The sequence below is a fragment of the Lepidothrix coronata genome, unplaced genomic scaffold (genome assembly GCF_001604755.1).
Source record: "Lepidothrix coronata isolate B3197 unplaced genomic scaffold, Lepidothrix_coronata-1.0 Scaffold1, whole genome shotgun sequence".
Classification (NCBI taxonomy): Eukaryota; Metazoa; Chordata; class Aves; order Passeriformes; family Pipridae; genus Lepidothrix; species Lepidothrix coronata.
In genome coordinates, this window is record NW_016690181.1 from 1,702,786 (window position 1) to 1,719,859 (window position 17,074).

The 17,074-nt window shown below is 39.5% G+C and overlaps 1 protein-coding gene across 1 annotated transcript in view; it reads left to right on the forward strand.

Annotated features, from left to right (window-relative positions):
- The window catches only part of SPTBN5 (spectrin beta, non-erythrocytic 5), a 95,216-nt gene that overhangs the window by 46,380 nt on the left and 31,762 nt on the right, over positions 1 to 17,074 (forward strand). The window contains exons 33-38 of the mRNA XM_017806415.1: positions 6,968 to 7,072; positions 8,033 to 8,218; positions 12,177 to 12,332; positions 12,964 to 13,155; positions 13,790 to 13,885; positions 16,599 to 16,714. Coding sequence (XP_017661904.1) covers positions 6,968 to 7,072; positions 8,033 to 8,218; positions 12,177 to 12,332; positions 12,964 to 13,155; positions 13,790 to 13,885; positions 16,599 to 16,714 — 851 coding nt within the window. The remainder of the gene's footprint in view (positions 1 to 6,967; positions 7,073 to 8,032; positions 8,219 to 12,176; positions 12,333 to 12,963; positions 13,156 to 13,789; positions 13,886 to 16,598; positions 16,715 to 17,074) is intronic.

Consider the following 17,074-nt stretch of genomic DNA (forward strand, 5'->3'; position numbering starts at 1 on the left):
TTGGGAGCTCTAGTCACTGTGTCAGTCCTTCTGATGAGACATCCACATGTTCCAGTGCTTGCAAGGACCCTCGGAGCCATGGATACAAGGGGTCTGGCATTCAGTCAACATCTGCATCTTACAAGCAATATTCAGAAAGAGAAAAAAGTGTTCATCGTACTTCTGAAAAAAGCGATCCCTTGAAGCTTGCTCTATCTTTGCCCTCTGATATCCTTTCCTGCAAAGCTCCACCAAGCTGGACATCACGCCTTGATGTTGATCTGTCTGCTATTCCAGCTGTTTCTACATTCCGCAGCAAAAATCTGCATGCATCCCTGGAACCTTGTGATTCTCTCCCATCCCAAAAAGGCTGTAGCCAATGCAATGTCCAAATGTCAGACCTTCACACTTCAATGAAGGTTTACATTTCAACGTGCAGCTTGATGATAAAGCCTTTTCGAGCAGATTCCTATGGAAACAGTCATGCTCATTCAGGTCTGCTCATACCACAGCTAGAGAAGATGCCTGAAACTTCAGCTGATTTTCAAACAGGATACCAGAAACCAAAACAAGACTTCCCTGCAGGTGGATCTCCAGCCCTTCAAATCACAAGACTCCATGTGACTTCCTCTAAGTATCCTGGCCTTCCCCAGCAGTCTGTCTCCAGAGATATATGGCTGTCCTCAGCTATGCTGACTGGAAGAGGAAATTCAGCTAGTGGAAATGAGGTCATAAGCAAGGATTTAAATCCAGAGCTGATTGTCTTTCAGAATTATCCTTCATCTGGGCCAGAGTTTAGGAAGACTCCATGTGATGGCCTAACACCTGCTCACCACAAGGTTTCCAAAATCACCCTGATACTTGCCACCCCTTGGACTGCTATGCCTATCCAGGTGGTAAGAGAATTTAGAAGTTCAAGTCCAACAATCTTTATCAAAACACATGATACAGATATAGCTGGCCCACCCTTTCACCCTGTGGAGGTTGGGGCTGGCCTCTCTCTATCAGTGAATCCAGTTTGCTGCTCAGGATTGCTTTCTAGCCATTGGACAAGATCTGGTTGGAGACCTTCCCAGGAAACATGCACTGTAAAAAGTGTATGTCCTGACAACCGTTTGACAAACACACCAGCTCCCACCACATCTTCAATTCACAGAGACGCGGAGGGTGCAGGGTGTCCATCTATTGCTGTCAACATTGCATCCTTTGACTCTGGAAGGCGAGTGGTGAAGATTTCCATTCCATTCTAGGAACATTTGCAAACAGAAGATCTGATTCGTATATAATCAAACCATATGGATTTCTATTTGTATGCTTACTGCCATGTTCCAAGTCCCTAGAGATGACTTACAGAACAATAAGAAAGCTACTTGTGTTCTCCTGTCACCAAGGCTGCAGATACAACTTGATCCATGCTAAATGAAGATAAGAACTCTGATCTGATTGAGCACTTAACAAGTGTTTCATTTTAACCTTTAGAATGCTATTGTTAACATGACATGCAACTGTTTACAGATTTTTCATGACTGGGCCACAGTGCTCAGCACTTTGAAGGTTCACGACTTCAGAGCCGAGAACTAGTTTCTTCTCTGCTAGTCAGTCTGGGACCTGGAACAAATGCTCAGTGTAGTTTTTCTTAGTCCTTTTCTGTTTCAGTGTTTTCATTTTCTTACTTGTCAAATGCTGTATTTCTAAATGGTTAATTCCTGGTTTTGTAAGTTTTAAAAGTAATACTTGTTTTCAAAACCCAAAATATTTAAGTGCATAGGAAGAAATCACTTTTTTCCCCTTCTTAGAAAAGGAGAGGTACTGCCCTTTCCTGAGGGAAATGAAGGGAATTCAATCTCCATAGCATGTCAAATTTGAATATCCTAGCAAAGTTTCTAGCAGTGAAACTATGGGGAGTTTAAAAAGAATTTAGTGTGCCTTCAGACAAATGTTTCATAAGTAAATATTTTAATGATGATGTTGTATGGGCTTAAGATTCTGGTCCAACACCTACTACTTATAGGATAGGGATCGAGCTTGCGAATTTTGAAGACAGAGATAGGTGTGAGGAAGGAATTACAGCAGTTATGGGGAAAAAAACTCACTGTCTTATCTCTGTGTTTTTTCCCGTATGCATTTCCAATGTGAGATAATTATATTCTTATGCCATAAGACAGCATGGAGTAGGAAGAGGGAAGGAAATTTTAAATATCTTTAACATTAGAATTTTGCATATAGATTGTGAGGAGAGAAGCCAGTAATATAGTGATGTCAGTGTGATAGAAAAAGTATGTGTTTTCCCTTTATAAAAAACTTCAGTGCATTTTATTCCACCTATGGTTATAGTATGATACCTTGTTGTAACTTTTACTGAAATGAAGCATAGTACAATATTTTTGTGTACCATATATAGTCATCGTATCAAACATATTTATTTACTTTGCTAAATCAAATATCATTTTTTTTCTTTTTTATTTACTTCTATCAGAATTAAGTCAAATCAAACTTTGTTGTTATCTATTTGGGCAGATAGTTTGGACTTGACTACATGCTTTAAGTGAAGGCTTTTAAAACTGGAAGTAATTCAGGCTTTTAGTGCATGTTTAAAGCAGAAGGATTTTCTGTGGAGTTCCAGCAATCTCAACAGCAAGCCAAGGGCAGGCAGTGAGGGGCAAAATCTGTGGAGCTTGTTATACTGTGAAGAGCAGGAGAAGGGAGTGAATTTGCAGAAATACTTAAAATAAATTTTATTCTAGAGAAATAGAAACTAGTTTTCTTGGAATATGAATTTCTTTTGGGGTTATGTCAGCTTCCAGTATGTATAAATGTGAAGTTGTGGTATCCAGAGAGCATAGCTGGGCTAATGATTAAAATGTTTCTTCAGTATTTCTTTAAAAGCTAGATCTAGCATAAGCTGACACATACGTGTGTATATAGTACTGACTTATTTTAAATGAATTTTTTTTTTAAACTGGACTTCATTTTTAGTTCTGCATTAACTTGTATGCAAGAGTTCTTATATGACTGTGTATTGAAAACTATGCAATGAGCTCAGAAATAGAGAAAACCTCTAGTGAAGTAGGGTTAAAACCTCCATTTCTGTGCATTACATCATTAATAAATTGACTATTTGTTCCATTCTCCATTTAAAATCTCAAAAATCTCAAAAACCATTTTGTGGTTTTAAGCATCTTTGCAAGTCTTCTCTTAAAAACTAGTCCCTTTTATAGTAAGTGGCCAAGTCTTTGGTGCTTTTCGTGGCTGAGCAAAATTCCTGATGATGGGCCATGATTCATAATAGCAACAAACTTGAAAAAAAAGTTTATATATACTGTTTCCTCTGGGAGACCATGGTAGGTTACCTGAGGAGAGCTATGCAGTGTTTTATAGTTGAAATCAATGTGTCTTATTCAAAGCAGGTGTTTGGGGACGTTTCTAAAAACCTGCCAGAAAGTGATGTAGTTGGCCACAGGCCAGCATTGTGGCACAGGAGCCAATTTTCATTCTGCTTTCAGACTGGTATAACAAGTACTTACATGAAAAAAATGTTGTGGTTCTGATTCTAGCAATGGCTGTCATAAGATTTCTGTTTAAAAGATGAATGGAATGGAATTTTTACCTCAGCAGCTCTCCAAGTAGCACTGTTAGTGCTACAGGGGCTGCTTTCTTCTAAAATTGGTGCCATTGCCTCACCTGTAATGTATGCAGCCACTTTCCTTCTGCAGCAATTTTCTTTTTGTGCACCAGTTTTCTTTCTCAGTGTCAAAGCCTTGGTTTTGGCATTTGCACGAGCTTCTGCTCAGAGGTCTTGGTCCAAAGCTTTCAGGAGGACTTTTTCCCACTGCTGTAATATCTGAAGGAATCGAGCTTTGAATGCTCAGTGTCATTTGTGTTTAGTGGTATTCAGTGGGAGCAAGGCACTGAACACTCCAGTGGCAGCTGCTTATGACTCACCATCCCACACCCCTGCTCTCAAATGTCTCTGTTCTCTTCTTCAAGGAATCTAACCACCTTTACTGGTACATACCCCTTGTGTTTTTCTTCCATCACAGGTTTATGAGCAGGAAAACTAATAGTTGACCATTTCTTACGGTACCAGTTTCACTGCTAAGAGTTACTAGATAAAAGTCCTGGAGGTAAATCTTTTTTGACCAAAAATGGTAGATAATTCACAGAATATGTAAAGAAGCTACAGTATTTTTTAAGCAGTGTTTAAAGCTTCAAAATAGAGATACAGTGTGTGGCTGTATGTTTGTGTACCAGACCTGGAACCCACACATGTGGAGATCTTTCTTCAAAAGAGCAAACAAAATCCAGTAACACTCTCAAAAAATATATATATATATAATTTCATACACTTGATGAGTAGGATAGATCAAAGGATTAAAGTTTGAATTACAGAGTATCTGCCTTCTGATGGGGGTTATATTTAACAGACAGAGGCATAGCAGAGGCATCAATATATTTCTTTAGGCATTCTGGTGATTAATGGGACAGACGTACTATAAGCTTAGGCCTGTCGTGTTCACTGTCTTCTTGACAGTGATTACTGTGATGGGATTTATTTACCTTTCTTTTGATACTTGGTATGGATTAGTATAGAGCAGTTTGTACATCCAGCCTGGGCATGATAGTCTTCTGTGCATTTTTTTCTATATGCAAAATGTTCACTCCTGAAAAATGGACCAGAACATCAGGTCAAGTCTGGCTGTCAGTCCTCTTATCCACAGCTGCCAAGGAGGGCTGAGTAAAAAAGTCCATCAACCAGCCGAAGATCAGCATCAAGGCGAGGTAGTGACTTAAATGTGGGGTCTGTCCAGGAGGACCAGGGCAGAGCTCAGACTTCCCCTCAGTGTAGCTCAGGCAGGGCTGGTGGCCAGGGCCGAACCTCAGAGGGACCCCCAGATGGGAGCAGGACGTCCATCCAGGGGACAGTCAGAACCACCAGAGCCTGTTCGTGCATTCAGACCCTGACAAGTACGTGTGGATTGCCCTGCACATGCATTCATGCTTGGGAAACCTCTCCTTCAGAAGACGCCCTGTGGAGTTAAACAGTCATCCAATACTTCTGTGCAGAAAATGAACATCATGACTGGTTTTCTAAAGTAGCTGCCAAAGAATATCCTTTACCTCTCATAAAAAACACACTGTAAGACTGTTACAGAACTGTAATGCTTAGCAGAGCAAGAAAGACCTCTCCAGATGTTATTTTCTTCTGCACATATCTATGGTTTTAAGGCACAGATTTACGTATGTTATTTACCAGCCCCTTTCTGAAACTATTAGCAATTGTGTTTCACTGATTCTATTCTGTTTCTTTCCTGCCTCTTAATTCTTTCACACTGTATCACTGATCTCAAATTCTTCTTCCATCTCCATTAATTGCACTTTACCCAAGTAGAGTTAGTGGTTGGAAATTCTCATCCTTGTCCAAATATTTATGATTCCATGAGCTCACAAAATGGATTACACATTACACACTGCTGATAAATGTAATCCCTCACAACAGTCTGATTTCCCCAGGTCTGTCCAGTCATAGTCACTTCAGTGTGAGCCTTGCTCATAGGTAATTTTTGCTCATGTCCCATCAGAGCCTCTAATTGAGGTTTTTGCTTTACTGTTGTCTCACTGAATAAGAAAAAAAATGTGGGCAATTAAATCCACTGGAAAAGAATACATTCTTATTAATCTGGAGAAAAGCATAGTTTTTTCTTGATAATAGATAACTACATTGTTTATTCTTCTGCATTTGGCAAAACTGAATATAATAGAATGCACGGCAGAAGTAATTGGGTAGTCAGTCTTCTTAACACCAGAACAGAATCAGGAAACACTGCAGTGCCTTAGTTGGAATAGTTGGAAAAGGTTCTCACAGTGTTAAAAGCAAATAGTGCAGAGGTCAGTTTCTTTAAAACTGCACTTATTATTTTAGACTAAAGTCTTTCTACATCAGAGACTGACAGAACAGACAGTAAATAAAATTTATGCAGAGAAATTGGAAAGATGGCCTGAAAATATAACAAATGTAATGCACTTGGTACAGATGCAAGCTATGACATTTTTCAGGAATAATCAGCTGCTTAAATACAGGATGGGGTCAAACTGGTCTGTCAGCAGTTCTTCTGAAAAGCTTCTGGAATCTTATAGTAGATTGCAAGGTGAACTTGAGTTCATGGTATTGTATAGAAGATAAGCACCATATACAGACACATGCTGAAGATTGCAGCTTGAAAGGCACATATAAATGCTCTGCTGTCTTCACAGCCTTCACTCTGGCAGTCTGATTGCTTATTGACAGTTATTGCATCAAGTTTCAAAATAAGAAAAAATAGAGAAAATCCAGAGAGAAATAGGAATAAACAGAATCAAGAAGACACAGCTGTTGTGGAATAATTGATCAGATCAGTGTAGTTTTAGCCTAGAGAAGACAGAAATCCCAATATGTGATGTCTATAAACATGTACAAGGCTGAAGCAGATGTAAAAGGAATGATCATCCTTCATGTGATGAAGAGGGCAGTATATAGCAACGTGTAGTGCTAGCCATGCATTTTCAGGATAGATATTTGGAAAATCCTGCTAATTTAAGGTAATGAAGTTAAGGTAATGAAGCACTGGAGTAAATTGCCCAGGGAGGCTGCAAAGTCTCTGTTACAGGAACTCTTCTGAGAAGGAATCATATGGACATCTGTCAGACATGGGAGTGATCTTACCTGAGATTACAAGGATGGCTTAGACCTCTGGAATTTACTGCCTTGTGACTTAGTGATTATAATAAGCAGTGACAGGTCACTTTCTTCAGCTGGACCTGTTAATGCTTCTCTTTCTAGCTAAAGACCATGGAGTTATACTAATTAATTTCCAATTTCAGTTGCCTCCTGTTCCTTTCTTTCCCTCTCAAATGTACTCTCAACAGCAGAGTTAATACCTCTTCTCCCATTTATGAATAAAGTTTATGTGATAATTAATCCACTGAGAGAAATAATAAACTTTTTTTATAGATTTATTTGAAAAGCAGTGACCTCGGAACCTCTGTAAATGAAGTAGAGCAACTGATAAGGAAACATGAGGCTTTTGAGAAGCTTCTGGCATCACAGGATGAGAAGGTACAAAAATCAACAACAAATATTCTACCAGCTCAAGAGCTAGAATTTTATATATATATATATATATATAATTTTTTTTTAACATGCTAACACATTGAATTGCTGACAGGCATGATATGCCTGATATGCTTGAACCAAAGAGAAAATGAGGAAGCCTCAGAGCATTGGAGAACAAGTGTTAAAACATTCCATGCCCAAGGCCTCCCTGTATTGTCTCGCAGCAGATAGGAAAACCACTCAGTGTGCTGAATAGTGGGAGCTACAAGAAATATTTAAAGCAGGCCCTATTGTGTCATGGATATCAGAAGTTTCTGTTTTTTTCATTAAAAAAATAGTGGCTTTTATAGCAAGTAAAATACAGGAGGTCAAATTATTTAAATATGCATTTGGTATACAATGGCTGTGCCAAACTGGCTCACCTCTCCACAACTTGGAATAGATACTGATCTGCTCACCTTCATGTAAATGAATCTGCCTGATAGCCACTGCTCTAACTCACCCAGACTAGGGCTAAACTTAAACCTGGGGCTGTGCCTTGGTTCCTTAGAAGGAATGAACTCCCAGAACTCTTGCCAGCTCCCTGCCAGACAGATTGCTTATTTTGAGAGCTACCTTTCAACACCTGATTTCCACAAAGAAATAAAACTTGAGCACTGGCACTTATGAGTGTCATGCTTGCTCCATGATTCCTTGCACCAGCTGATCAGTGACATAGGGACTCCTGGAGCTACAGCTTCAATTCATTTAAGTAGCCAGGATCCACCACAGAGAGCAATGATAGTAATGTCATAGGTGTAATATAGTACAGGGTGAGGGGGAATGCTGATTAACCTCTCCCTGCTATTCTTGATTTATTACAGAAAAAAGGAAAATCTTTTAGGTATGGAAAGGAGCTTGGATTTTGTTTCTTTCACACCACTTGGAAGCATAAAAGTAATTTCAGATTTGTTGTCTCCTCAGATGATATCTCTTCAAGAACAGGCAAGCAGGCTGGAAAAGGCTGATGGACTGGAAGGGCGAAAGATTCAGCACAAAATGAATGTCATTCATGAGAGGAAGCATCAGATCAAGAATCTATCCCAGAATAGGAGAGAAAAGCTGCAGATTGCTCTTCTTCTGGCACTTTTCTACCAGAACTTGGAAGAGGTAAGAGGGTTTTAGACTGGGATGGGGCTGGAAGGCAGAGCAACTGCCTACTTCTACTGGAGGAAGTGCTCGCTTTGACTGGTCTCTGCAGAATATGTTGGTCTCTGTTTGTCTCCTATTCTGGCCTTAGTCTTGTAACTGAGTAGCTCTGTTCCTGGCAGTACTGTTAGAAAGGCATACTAGGTCAATCTTTCAAAGAGCAGCACAATGTGTGTGACTGAAAATGTGCTAGCATATCTGGTGTACTGGCATAAACAAGAGCACAAAGGCCCAGGCAGACATTTGCAAACACTTGCTGGTTTGGTATCCACCCCTTCTGCTGCTGTATCCCATGGAACATCCTCCATGATTTAAAGAAAAAACTGCAGGTGCTGGTCACCTCCCAGCCCATGAAAAAGACACGTGTCCTGACACAGATCAGGTTAAGATCATCACCAAAAGAGAATGAATGCCTACGCACAGCTGCTGCCAGCAACAAAATTTCTCTTTGTTGTTGTTCTTTTTTTTTGTTTGGTTTTTGTTTGTGTTTGTGTGGTTTGTTTTTGGTTTGCTTTGGTTTTAATTAATTTTGTTTGTTTGTTTGTTTGTTTTTCAAGAAAAAGAATAATCTAAGGCTACTAAAATTCCATTTACAGCACAATGTATTTGGAACTTTCCCCTACCCCAAACAGTCAGACATTTAAATACCCTCTTCTTTGGCCACACTACAAAGCAGAGCTATTCTTCTTTTTTTCTGGTTGTTTTTTCTTTTAGTAAACTTTATCAGAAATTATTTATACACCCAAACACTAACTTGTATTATTTAACTATACTTTTACTATCACATGATGTGAAAGTAATGAAATTCCACCAGTAGTAGCCACCTTTTGGACTAGCAGAGTGGAGTGGAGGGGGTGTTGCCCAGTAATAATATTTTGAAAAGAGCGATATAACTCTGACAGAAAGTTCCCAGAACTGTCAACATCCTCTGTGGTAGAGAAACTGTCAATGCCCTCCTGGAGATATCATCAACCCATTAGGTAGGAATATCTATGCATTTCTCCCCATCTCTCTGTAATGGTCAAATCAGTGCTTGGACTGGGCTCCCCCTTCATTCTTGAATCACATACTTAGAGCAGAGGATCTGGCCCTGCCTAGTGGGGAACATTTTCCTTTTCTCATTCACTTTCTCCACATAAATTCATCCAAGAGAGTTTTTGCTCTCAGGTTATATGGTCATTTACATTGCCGATCATTGCCTACTGCTGTAGAATGTGAATGCCACCAAGGAATTAAAAAGAAAAATAAAAAAAAATCTTATTGCAGTATTTTTCTTTCTCTTTATTGGTAGAACAGCATGTTTAATTTGATTTAATGATGTTCTGGATGTGTACATGTTCACAAATGAGAATTGCCCCCATAGGGAAGTTAAATTCAGAGATGAGTTTTGAGTTTAGCTGTGAAATCAATGAGATCATTGGTTATTCTTACTTATTAAGAGGACAAAATCCATAGCTCAGATCCCACTCTTCTGAAAACTCTCCTTCCTGCAAGAATGTTAAGTAATTTTTATTGATAAAGCATACTTTTTTTGCTTCAGCAGAAATTAGTGATTGCTGTCATCATTAAAAGTCTCCTGGTTACTCTCTAGAAGCACTTACACAGAGAGCTGCACACATTAGTAAAAAGATGATACAGTCTGTGATTACTGATGAGAGGACAGAGAACTCAGCATCATATAATCTGCTTAGAAGGCTAGCTGCTGCAGGACACAGGACTTTGGTTTTTTTCTGTGTAAAACCCACTAATTCAAGAGATTATGCTCAGCTCACAAAATAGGACACACCCTCCTACAGTAGAAATAGGGTGCTTTTTGAGTCCCAAAGAAGTGAGACAGACTTATAGATTACCCTATTGTCACAATGTCTGTAGCCCCGTGCTAATGTGGAAGGCAAATTAGCAGGCTGCTACTTAGAAATGTGTATTTAAATTATTGCAGAGGAAAGATCATAAAGTTGAACGTTTTGACTTCTAAAGCTGGCCCTGAGTTTTTATGCTGATCCTGAAACTTGCTCATCATATCAGTGGCACTTCCTTTCCCTTTCACCCTCTACAAGAGACTAAAAAAACATTTACTTCTTTATCTCAGATGAGCAAGAGAGAGAGTTAGTTGTTGCCTTGATGTCTGGAACAGGCACACTCCTTTATAAGCTCTAAATATTTCTTTTATTAAAAATCAGTGTAATTTACAAAAAGTTTGTGCTCATGAGGTTACAGTAACTGATATTCTGAAAATGTAGCTTTCTAAATTGGTAGTGCCCACACTTTTTATGAGTCCCATAGAAGAAAGACTGGTCTCATGTCTCTACACTGAGCATAACACTTGTCTTACTGTTGTCTTCAATAAAGTGAAAATGCCTGTCCAGACGACCATTAGGTCTTTCCACAGAGAGATCTTAGGACAACAAATCAACTTTGGTTCACATCTGAATGTGGGCATGGGGCCAGGAGAAGGATCTCTCACTCTCTAGAGCCATCTTAAGTAAGCCTTAAAATAAACCAAGCCACTAAGAGTGCAGATGTTCAGTCTGCTGTTAAGCCATTGCTTCTGATTAAAAAATAGAAGAGAAATTGACCTGTAAGTGGCTGTATACAGGGGATTCACTTGTTTCTCATTCTAACTGTAGGCATGAGCCTCTTCTATTCAAATGAAGAGTCACTTCAGTGACATTGAAGAGTTAATGTGTGGCTGGTAATGGGAGAAGGCCATCGAGGAGGGTGTCAGAAATGAAAACAGCAGATGACAATGTGTTCTTCTGGGCAATCTTGACATAAGGTTCCTGTTTGAGTTTCTAACTGTGCTTTGGAAAGAAACAGTTTCTGGAGAGCATGCTGCTCATGAAAGCTCTTTCTGTGTTTATTTATAGAATTTCAGCAGCTGAAACAAAACTTCAAATCATTAATTAACTGAGAAAATCCTCCAGTTGTCAAGCCTTGTGCACATGTAACACACAGTTCCACAAGGACAGCCAAAATGATTTGAAACTAATAAAGCTGCCTTCAATTTGCTGATCTTATGTTGTCAAAACATTACATTACTTCAGTGCTCTGAGGACAACAGAATCAGTTATGTCAAGTTGTCAGTTCTCAGTGTTTTGATAGATAGAAAATATTTCCTTTAGTGTGAAGGTCTAAAGTTCAGCAGATTTTAAAGAAAATTTTGGAAAACTCCCTATCCTGTTATCCATTTTATTCTGCATTCATTTAAATCCCCTAAAAATAATTTCCTAAGAGAAACACATAACCCTTGCATTGTTAGCTCTCACAGATCTCCTGCTTGTTTGAATCTAATACTCCCGACCAGACCATTTTGAAATTTATGAAGTATAAAAGCAAATAGGGTTGTATTTCCCCTCAAATAATCTAATTAGTGCTTGGCCCCATCAATAAGGCTTTATTTACTTTGCATTTTTCATTTAGGTCACACAACATCACTGAGATCAGGAAATGTTAGTGCTGTTTTATAGGTGAGGCACAGAATTCTAAAGAATCTTAACCCACCTTAAAGGTAGGTCAATGACAGAGATGTGAGATGAAACTCAGAGCCCTAAATCCCAAGATTCAGTGGTCATAATCCCATTTTAAATGTCTAACATGTTAAGGCTTAATATCTGCTCAAGGATTCTCTGAATATAATCTAGAAGATTGTGTGATCTCTTTATGGCTTGTGATAAAATCTGAGGCATTCAAGGAATTTTTCATTACTCTTGTGGTCAGATAAAAATTAGTTTCATTCCTACCTGCTTTTATCTCCTATCAAGTAGAATAGTTCAGAAACTGGAGAGCCACTCCAACTGTCAAGCTCCCAGCGCAGTCTGCCTAGCATAGACACTTGCATAGAGTAATGATATGTCCTGGGAGAAGGCCCCAGGATCTCATGTAGTTGTCATGCTAACTTGGATGCCTCACACTGCTGCAGACAGAAGACTGGATCAGTGAACGCATGCAGAAGTTAGAGGATCCTTCCGTACAAGACCCTAGCAATCTGCAGGACAAAATGAAGCTGCTGCAGAAACATCAGGTCTTTGAGGCAGAGATTCTAGCAAATGAAGAAATCATCACAGCTGTTAATAAGGTAACTCTATCACTCTGCTAGTGTTTTTACAGATTATTGCTGCTTATCCAAAGAAGGACAGATAGATGAAATGCTTCTATACCAATTATCCTATTTGTGTGACAAGAACTCAATTGCTATGCCATGGAAATATAATGCTGTTAATTTACAACAGGGAGATATGTGAATTGCTCTATCCGGGGAGCTTCCATCTTTCCTTATAGTCTGAATAGATTTTCTTATAGACCTGAAAATATCACTGACTTCTTCCTTACCTGGGCTGTTTACTCCTACAAAAAGTAAACAGGATTTCATGCCCCATTTGTGAATATTCTTGTTGCAACTGGGTGAATCATATGGCTGAAATGTGCAGTCATCTGTAAAATCTCTCTTGGTGCTCCCACTCCATGAATGTCATTCTTGGCAAGGAAATATTCAAATCCTAGTGTTCTGTGATTCTAGATTCCCTCCAGATGTAAAAGGTTTCCAGCCGAGCTGTATCATTTGGGTGGTTAAAATTTATATTAGTAATCTGTTGTGCAGTCCAGGCTAAGGAAGTGAGAGAATCCTTCTAGAAAGGTCATGTAACATGATAACACCATTAAAAATTAGTGGCAATCTTAATTTCTAATTTCTTTTTCTGAATGTGAAGAAAGGAGAAGCCCTGATATCAAAAGGCCACCCAAAATCAGGAGAGATCCGTCGCGAAGTCCGCTTGCTTCAGGAGCATTGGGAGAAGTTGAAGAGAGCTGTTGCTGCTCGTGGAAAGATGCTGGAGGACAGTCGGGACTTCCTAGAATTTCTCCAGAAGGTGAACCAGGTGGAAGCCTGGATCAGGGAGAAGGTAAATGGATTTTAGTATTTAGCTAACACGCTAAAGACTTGCTATTTAGCAATGAAATTCTCATAAAAGTGTCATCTTCCAGGATATTTTTAGTGGCTTTTGTCTGTAAGAATCATGACACATTCTACAGAAAATATGAAAGGAATGATTCAATAAATTCTAAAAATTTCCTAAAAAAATTCTAAAAATATCTGCCTATACCAGAATCAGTTGGACAGTATTAGCACATGTTCTCATGTAAAATGTTCAAATGAAGAGCTTGTGATTATTGGAGGCCATCTCCTATGTCTCTGTTGAGACAGAGAAACAAAAGCAGACTAGAATGGAAGAGACTTGAAGTACTTGGCAACTGGCTTGCACTCTCATATATCAAATCTGAAAGTTTCTCTTTGTAGGAGTGAAGGAAGAATCACTTTCATTCAGAGGTAGCTTCCATAATCAGTAATAGACTGAAGAGAGAGTTGGGAGTAAGTCTCATAATTATTTAAGGATCAGAAGAGGCTACTTCAGAAGCTGTAGGTCAGTGGTTTACAGGCAAATCACAGAACTTATTGCATCAGCATAAGCATTGGGAGTTGTTGTGTTCTTGTACTCTTAGCCTAAATATTTGTCTGTTTGCTGCTTATTCCCTCAGGAAGTCATGATTAATGTAGGTGATGTGGGAAATGACTATGAACACTGCCTGCAACTCAAGAAAAAGTTGAATGAGTTTCGTGGAGCAACATCAGGGGTAAGAGGTGTTTTCCATGCACGTTTCTTGTGCGGCTGCAAGCAGCAGTTAACTTTTCAGTTCAGGTAGTAAATACAGTTCCAGTACACTGAGAAGGTGAAAGATCAGGGTGAGAGGAAGCATTACAACCTCAAAAGCTGTTAAAAAAGATAAAATTTTCACTCATTGTGCCTTTTGCTTTGAAGATGTCTAAACAGAGCTGTCAGGTGCTCATGACACAACCTAAAATTTTGGACTGTGTTAAATGTCTGGAAAACTTGTGGTGTGAGCCTGAATTTGAGCAGGGTTTTGTTTGGTTTGTGCAGTCTGCAAAGTCACAGTCATTTCCACCCAGAAGTGGTTTTAAACATGGTTGTTTCAGCCATGTTTTTATGAATCTGAAAACTGATATAGATCTTCCATGAACCAAGCCTGTGGGAAAAAAAATACTACTTTCTCTATTTCCATCCTTTATTTCTCCCTTCTTCTCCTCGTGAGGAACAGTCAGGTTTCTCATATTCCTTCATACAAATGAAGCGTGTAAACTTGGGGGCCTTTGTTTATACAGCACATGTGGTTAGTCATGAATCATAACATTAATAATCAGACATTTAGTAAAATAGAGCAATGGTTTACACTTTGAATAGCAGCCATGTGACAAGTTGGCTGCACACTTCACCTTTCTATGCTGAGATCTCTGACTCTTGTGGTGCTGAGGAGTCACGCCAGCTGCCTCTCTTGTCCCCAGTGAATGTACTAACTTGGGCACCAAACCTGGGGAACAGGCCCTGCCACAACAAGGGCCTCCTTGTGATGTGCTTCAGCTCCTGCCATAAGAGTTGTGAGGGATGCTTTTGCAGCAACTTTTTGTTCTCTCTGTGTGAACTGCTATAGTTGTGGACTAACAGGTCTGTGTGTCACACAGGAAAGATTACTGTGCTGATTTGCCAGTCTGGAAATTGTGAGGAAGGTCTGGAAGGAGGTATATTAGGACTTTGTGAGTGAGGTTTACTCTTCTGTTCTCTCCTGATATTCTTTTTCCTTTGTTTGCCTGTTATCTTGTTACCAATTACTGTTACAGCAGATCCCATCTTCTATTTTTGTTGCCTAATAGCAGAAGGAGACAATCCTCATCTATGCAAAGTAGCAGTGTAGATATGCCTGACCCCTGCAAGAAAACCCTGAGCTCCCTGTTCCAGAGACCAGCAGAATTTCGTGACACTACATTAGTGCATTCATATTGGATTTGGATAGAGAGCCAAACTACTCAACTTCAGCTCCAGGGAATTATTGAAGAGACCTTCATTGTGCCTTCAGTACTCACCAGCAGACTTAGGGATTGAGCAAGGGCTCTTCTACAGGTTTTACCAGCAAAAAATAGATGATGAAAAAGGCAGAAACAACCCAGTGTCCCAGTCTGCTTAAGACCCTGAATAGAAAAATCTTTCCATAAACTAAGGTAGATCTTTTGTGCCACAGGAAACTCTTGACCTTAGATATTATCAGCTTGTAGTCACTGCTCCTGTAATACTCTGAACATGACTCCTGCAGAAAAAAAGCTGGGACATTTATGCCCTGATAGCTGATGCTTAGTTATGCAGTACTTCATGGGGTGATACAAGCAGAAACAGGATGTTCCTGGCACAGTGTGTGCATCCATCCAGTCTGTTTTTTCCCACTAGACAAATCTGAGATCAGGGTAGGGAGTAATCATTCTGCTTTGATGGGTGCAAGATTTTCTACTCATTGTGCTGCTATTATTTCTCAGGAGAGAAGACTGCAGGGTTTCTGAAGAATATCTGACTGTCTACTAGTTTCTCCTGTTTACTTTATGGCTGTGTATAATAGTAAAGCATATTCGGAAGCATGCATATTGGTATGGATGCAGCAAACAGAATACTCAGTGGAGCAAATACTTCTATTAAGAGTGTGCTGGCATTTTTTAACTGTGCTTCTATTGCACCAGTCATTGTCTCCCTGCTGAGTCTGTGATTTACTGCTCTTAGAAAAATAGAGAATGTTTTTGAGTCTTGGAGCGGTGCTCAGTGTTGGCTATCCATAACACTCCAAAAGAAAAATTATTCCACTATAGTCCAGATTATGTATGCAATGTACAAATATTACCCATTCCATGGTATGTGCATGGGAAGCAAATTGCCTTGAAGTCTTGGTATACCTTTTAAAATGCAGTGATGTTGCTTTAGAAGAAAACACAATGGAATAGGTCGTCTGGGATTCTTAAGGCTGTATGGATTTTTAAGCCTGTTGTCTACAGTACAGAAGGCACTTCTGGACAGAAGCCTATCTAGATAAAACAGCAAGTAGGCCTAGGAGCCATGAGTCACTGTCTGTTTGACAAAGGATCAGTCTGCCACACAGCAGCTGCTCCACAGCAGCCACCTATGTAACCAGCACCTGCACCTATGTTTCTTCAACAAATGAACCCCTGCTGGAATGTCTGTCTTAGAAACGACTGCCTGAGGGCCCCCATCTAGACCTAGATCATTGTTGTATCTATGGTCATTGATGTTCTTTCTTGCCTTTACTGTCTTCTCATCAGGGACTTAGTAACACCAGCAGTTGTAGTAGAGCAAACCTTATATGTCTGAAATGTTTGGCAGTGAGGTAAAACTATTTCTTTTTGCTGCTGGTGTTGTTTTTCATGTCTCGATGGAAAACTCAATCACAAGCAATTCAAACACATACCTTTGTTTCTTTTCTCGCTTTACAGGAGTCAACAGTTGACGATGCTCACATCAGGACTATCAATGCCCTGGCCATGAAACTGGAGAGACAGAACAAGGAAGAGACAAAGACGATATACGAGCGCCGAAAGCATCTCAATGAGAAGTGAGTATGCTCTTAAATCTTCTGTGTAAAGCAGAAACAAGAAGGAAAAATTAAGTGTCTTTGGCTGGGATAAATGGAGGAATCGGAACATGTTTTCTTCTTTAATACCATGACCACCAAACATCAGAGACTGGAGTTGTCTAATACTCTCAGAGCAGTTAGCTAGAATGATTTTTAATCCAGCAGGGCCAAAGTCATGTTTCTAGCCTTGAAGGCAAACACACATGAATCTACTTGACACAGTAGATTCATGAAGCTAAGACACTTCCATCTATTCACATAGTTGTCCTGGTGAATTGCCTATTGCTTTTGCTGCTTCACAGCCCGCTGTCTAAGAAACAAAAGCATGTGGATTATGAA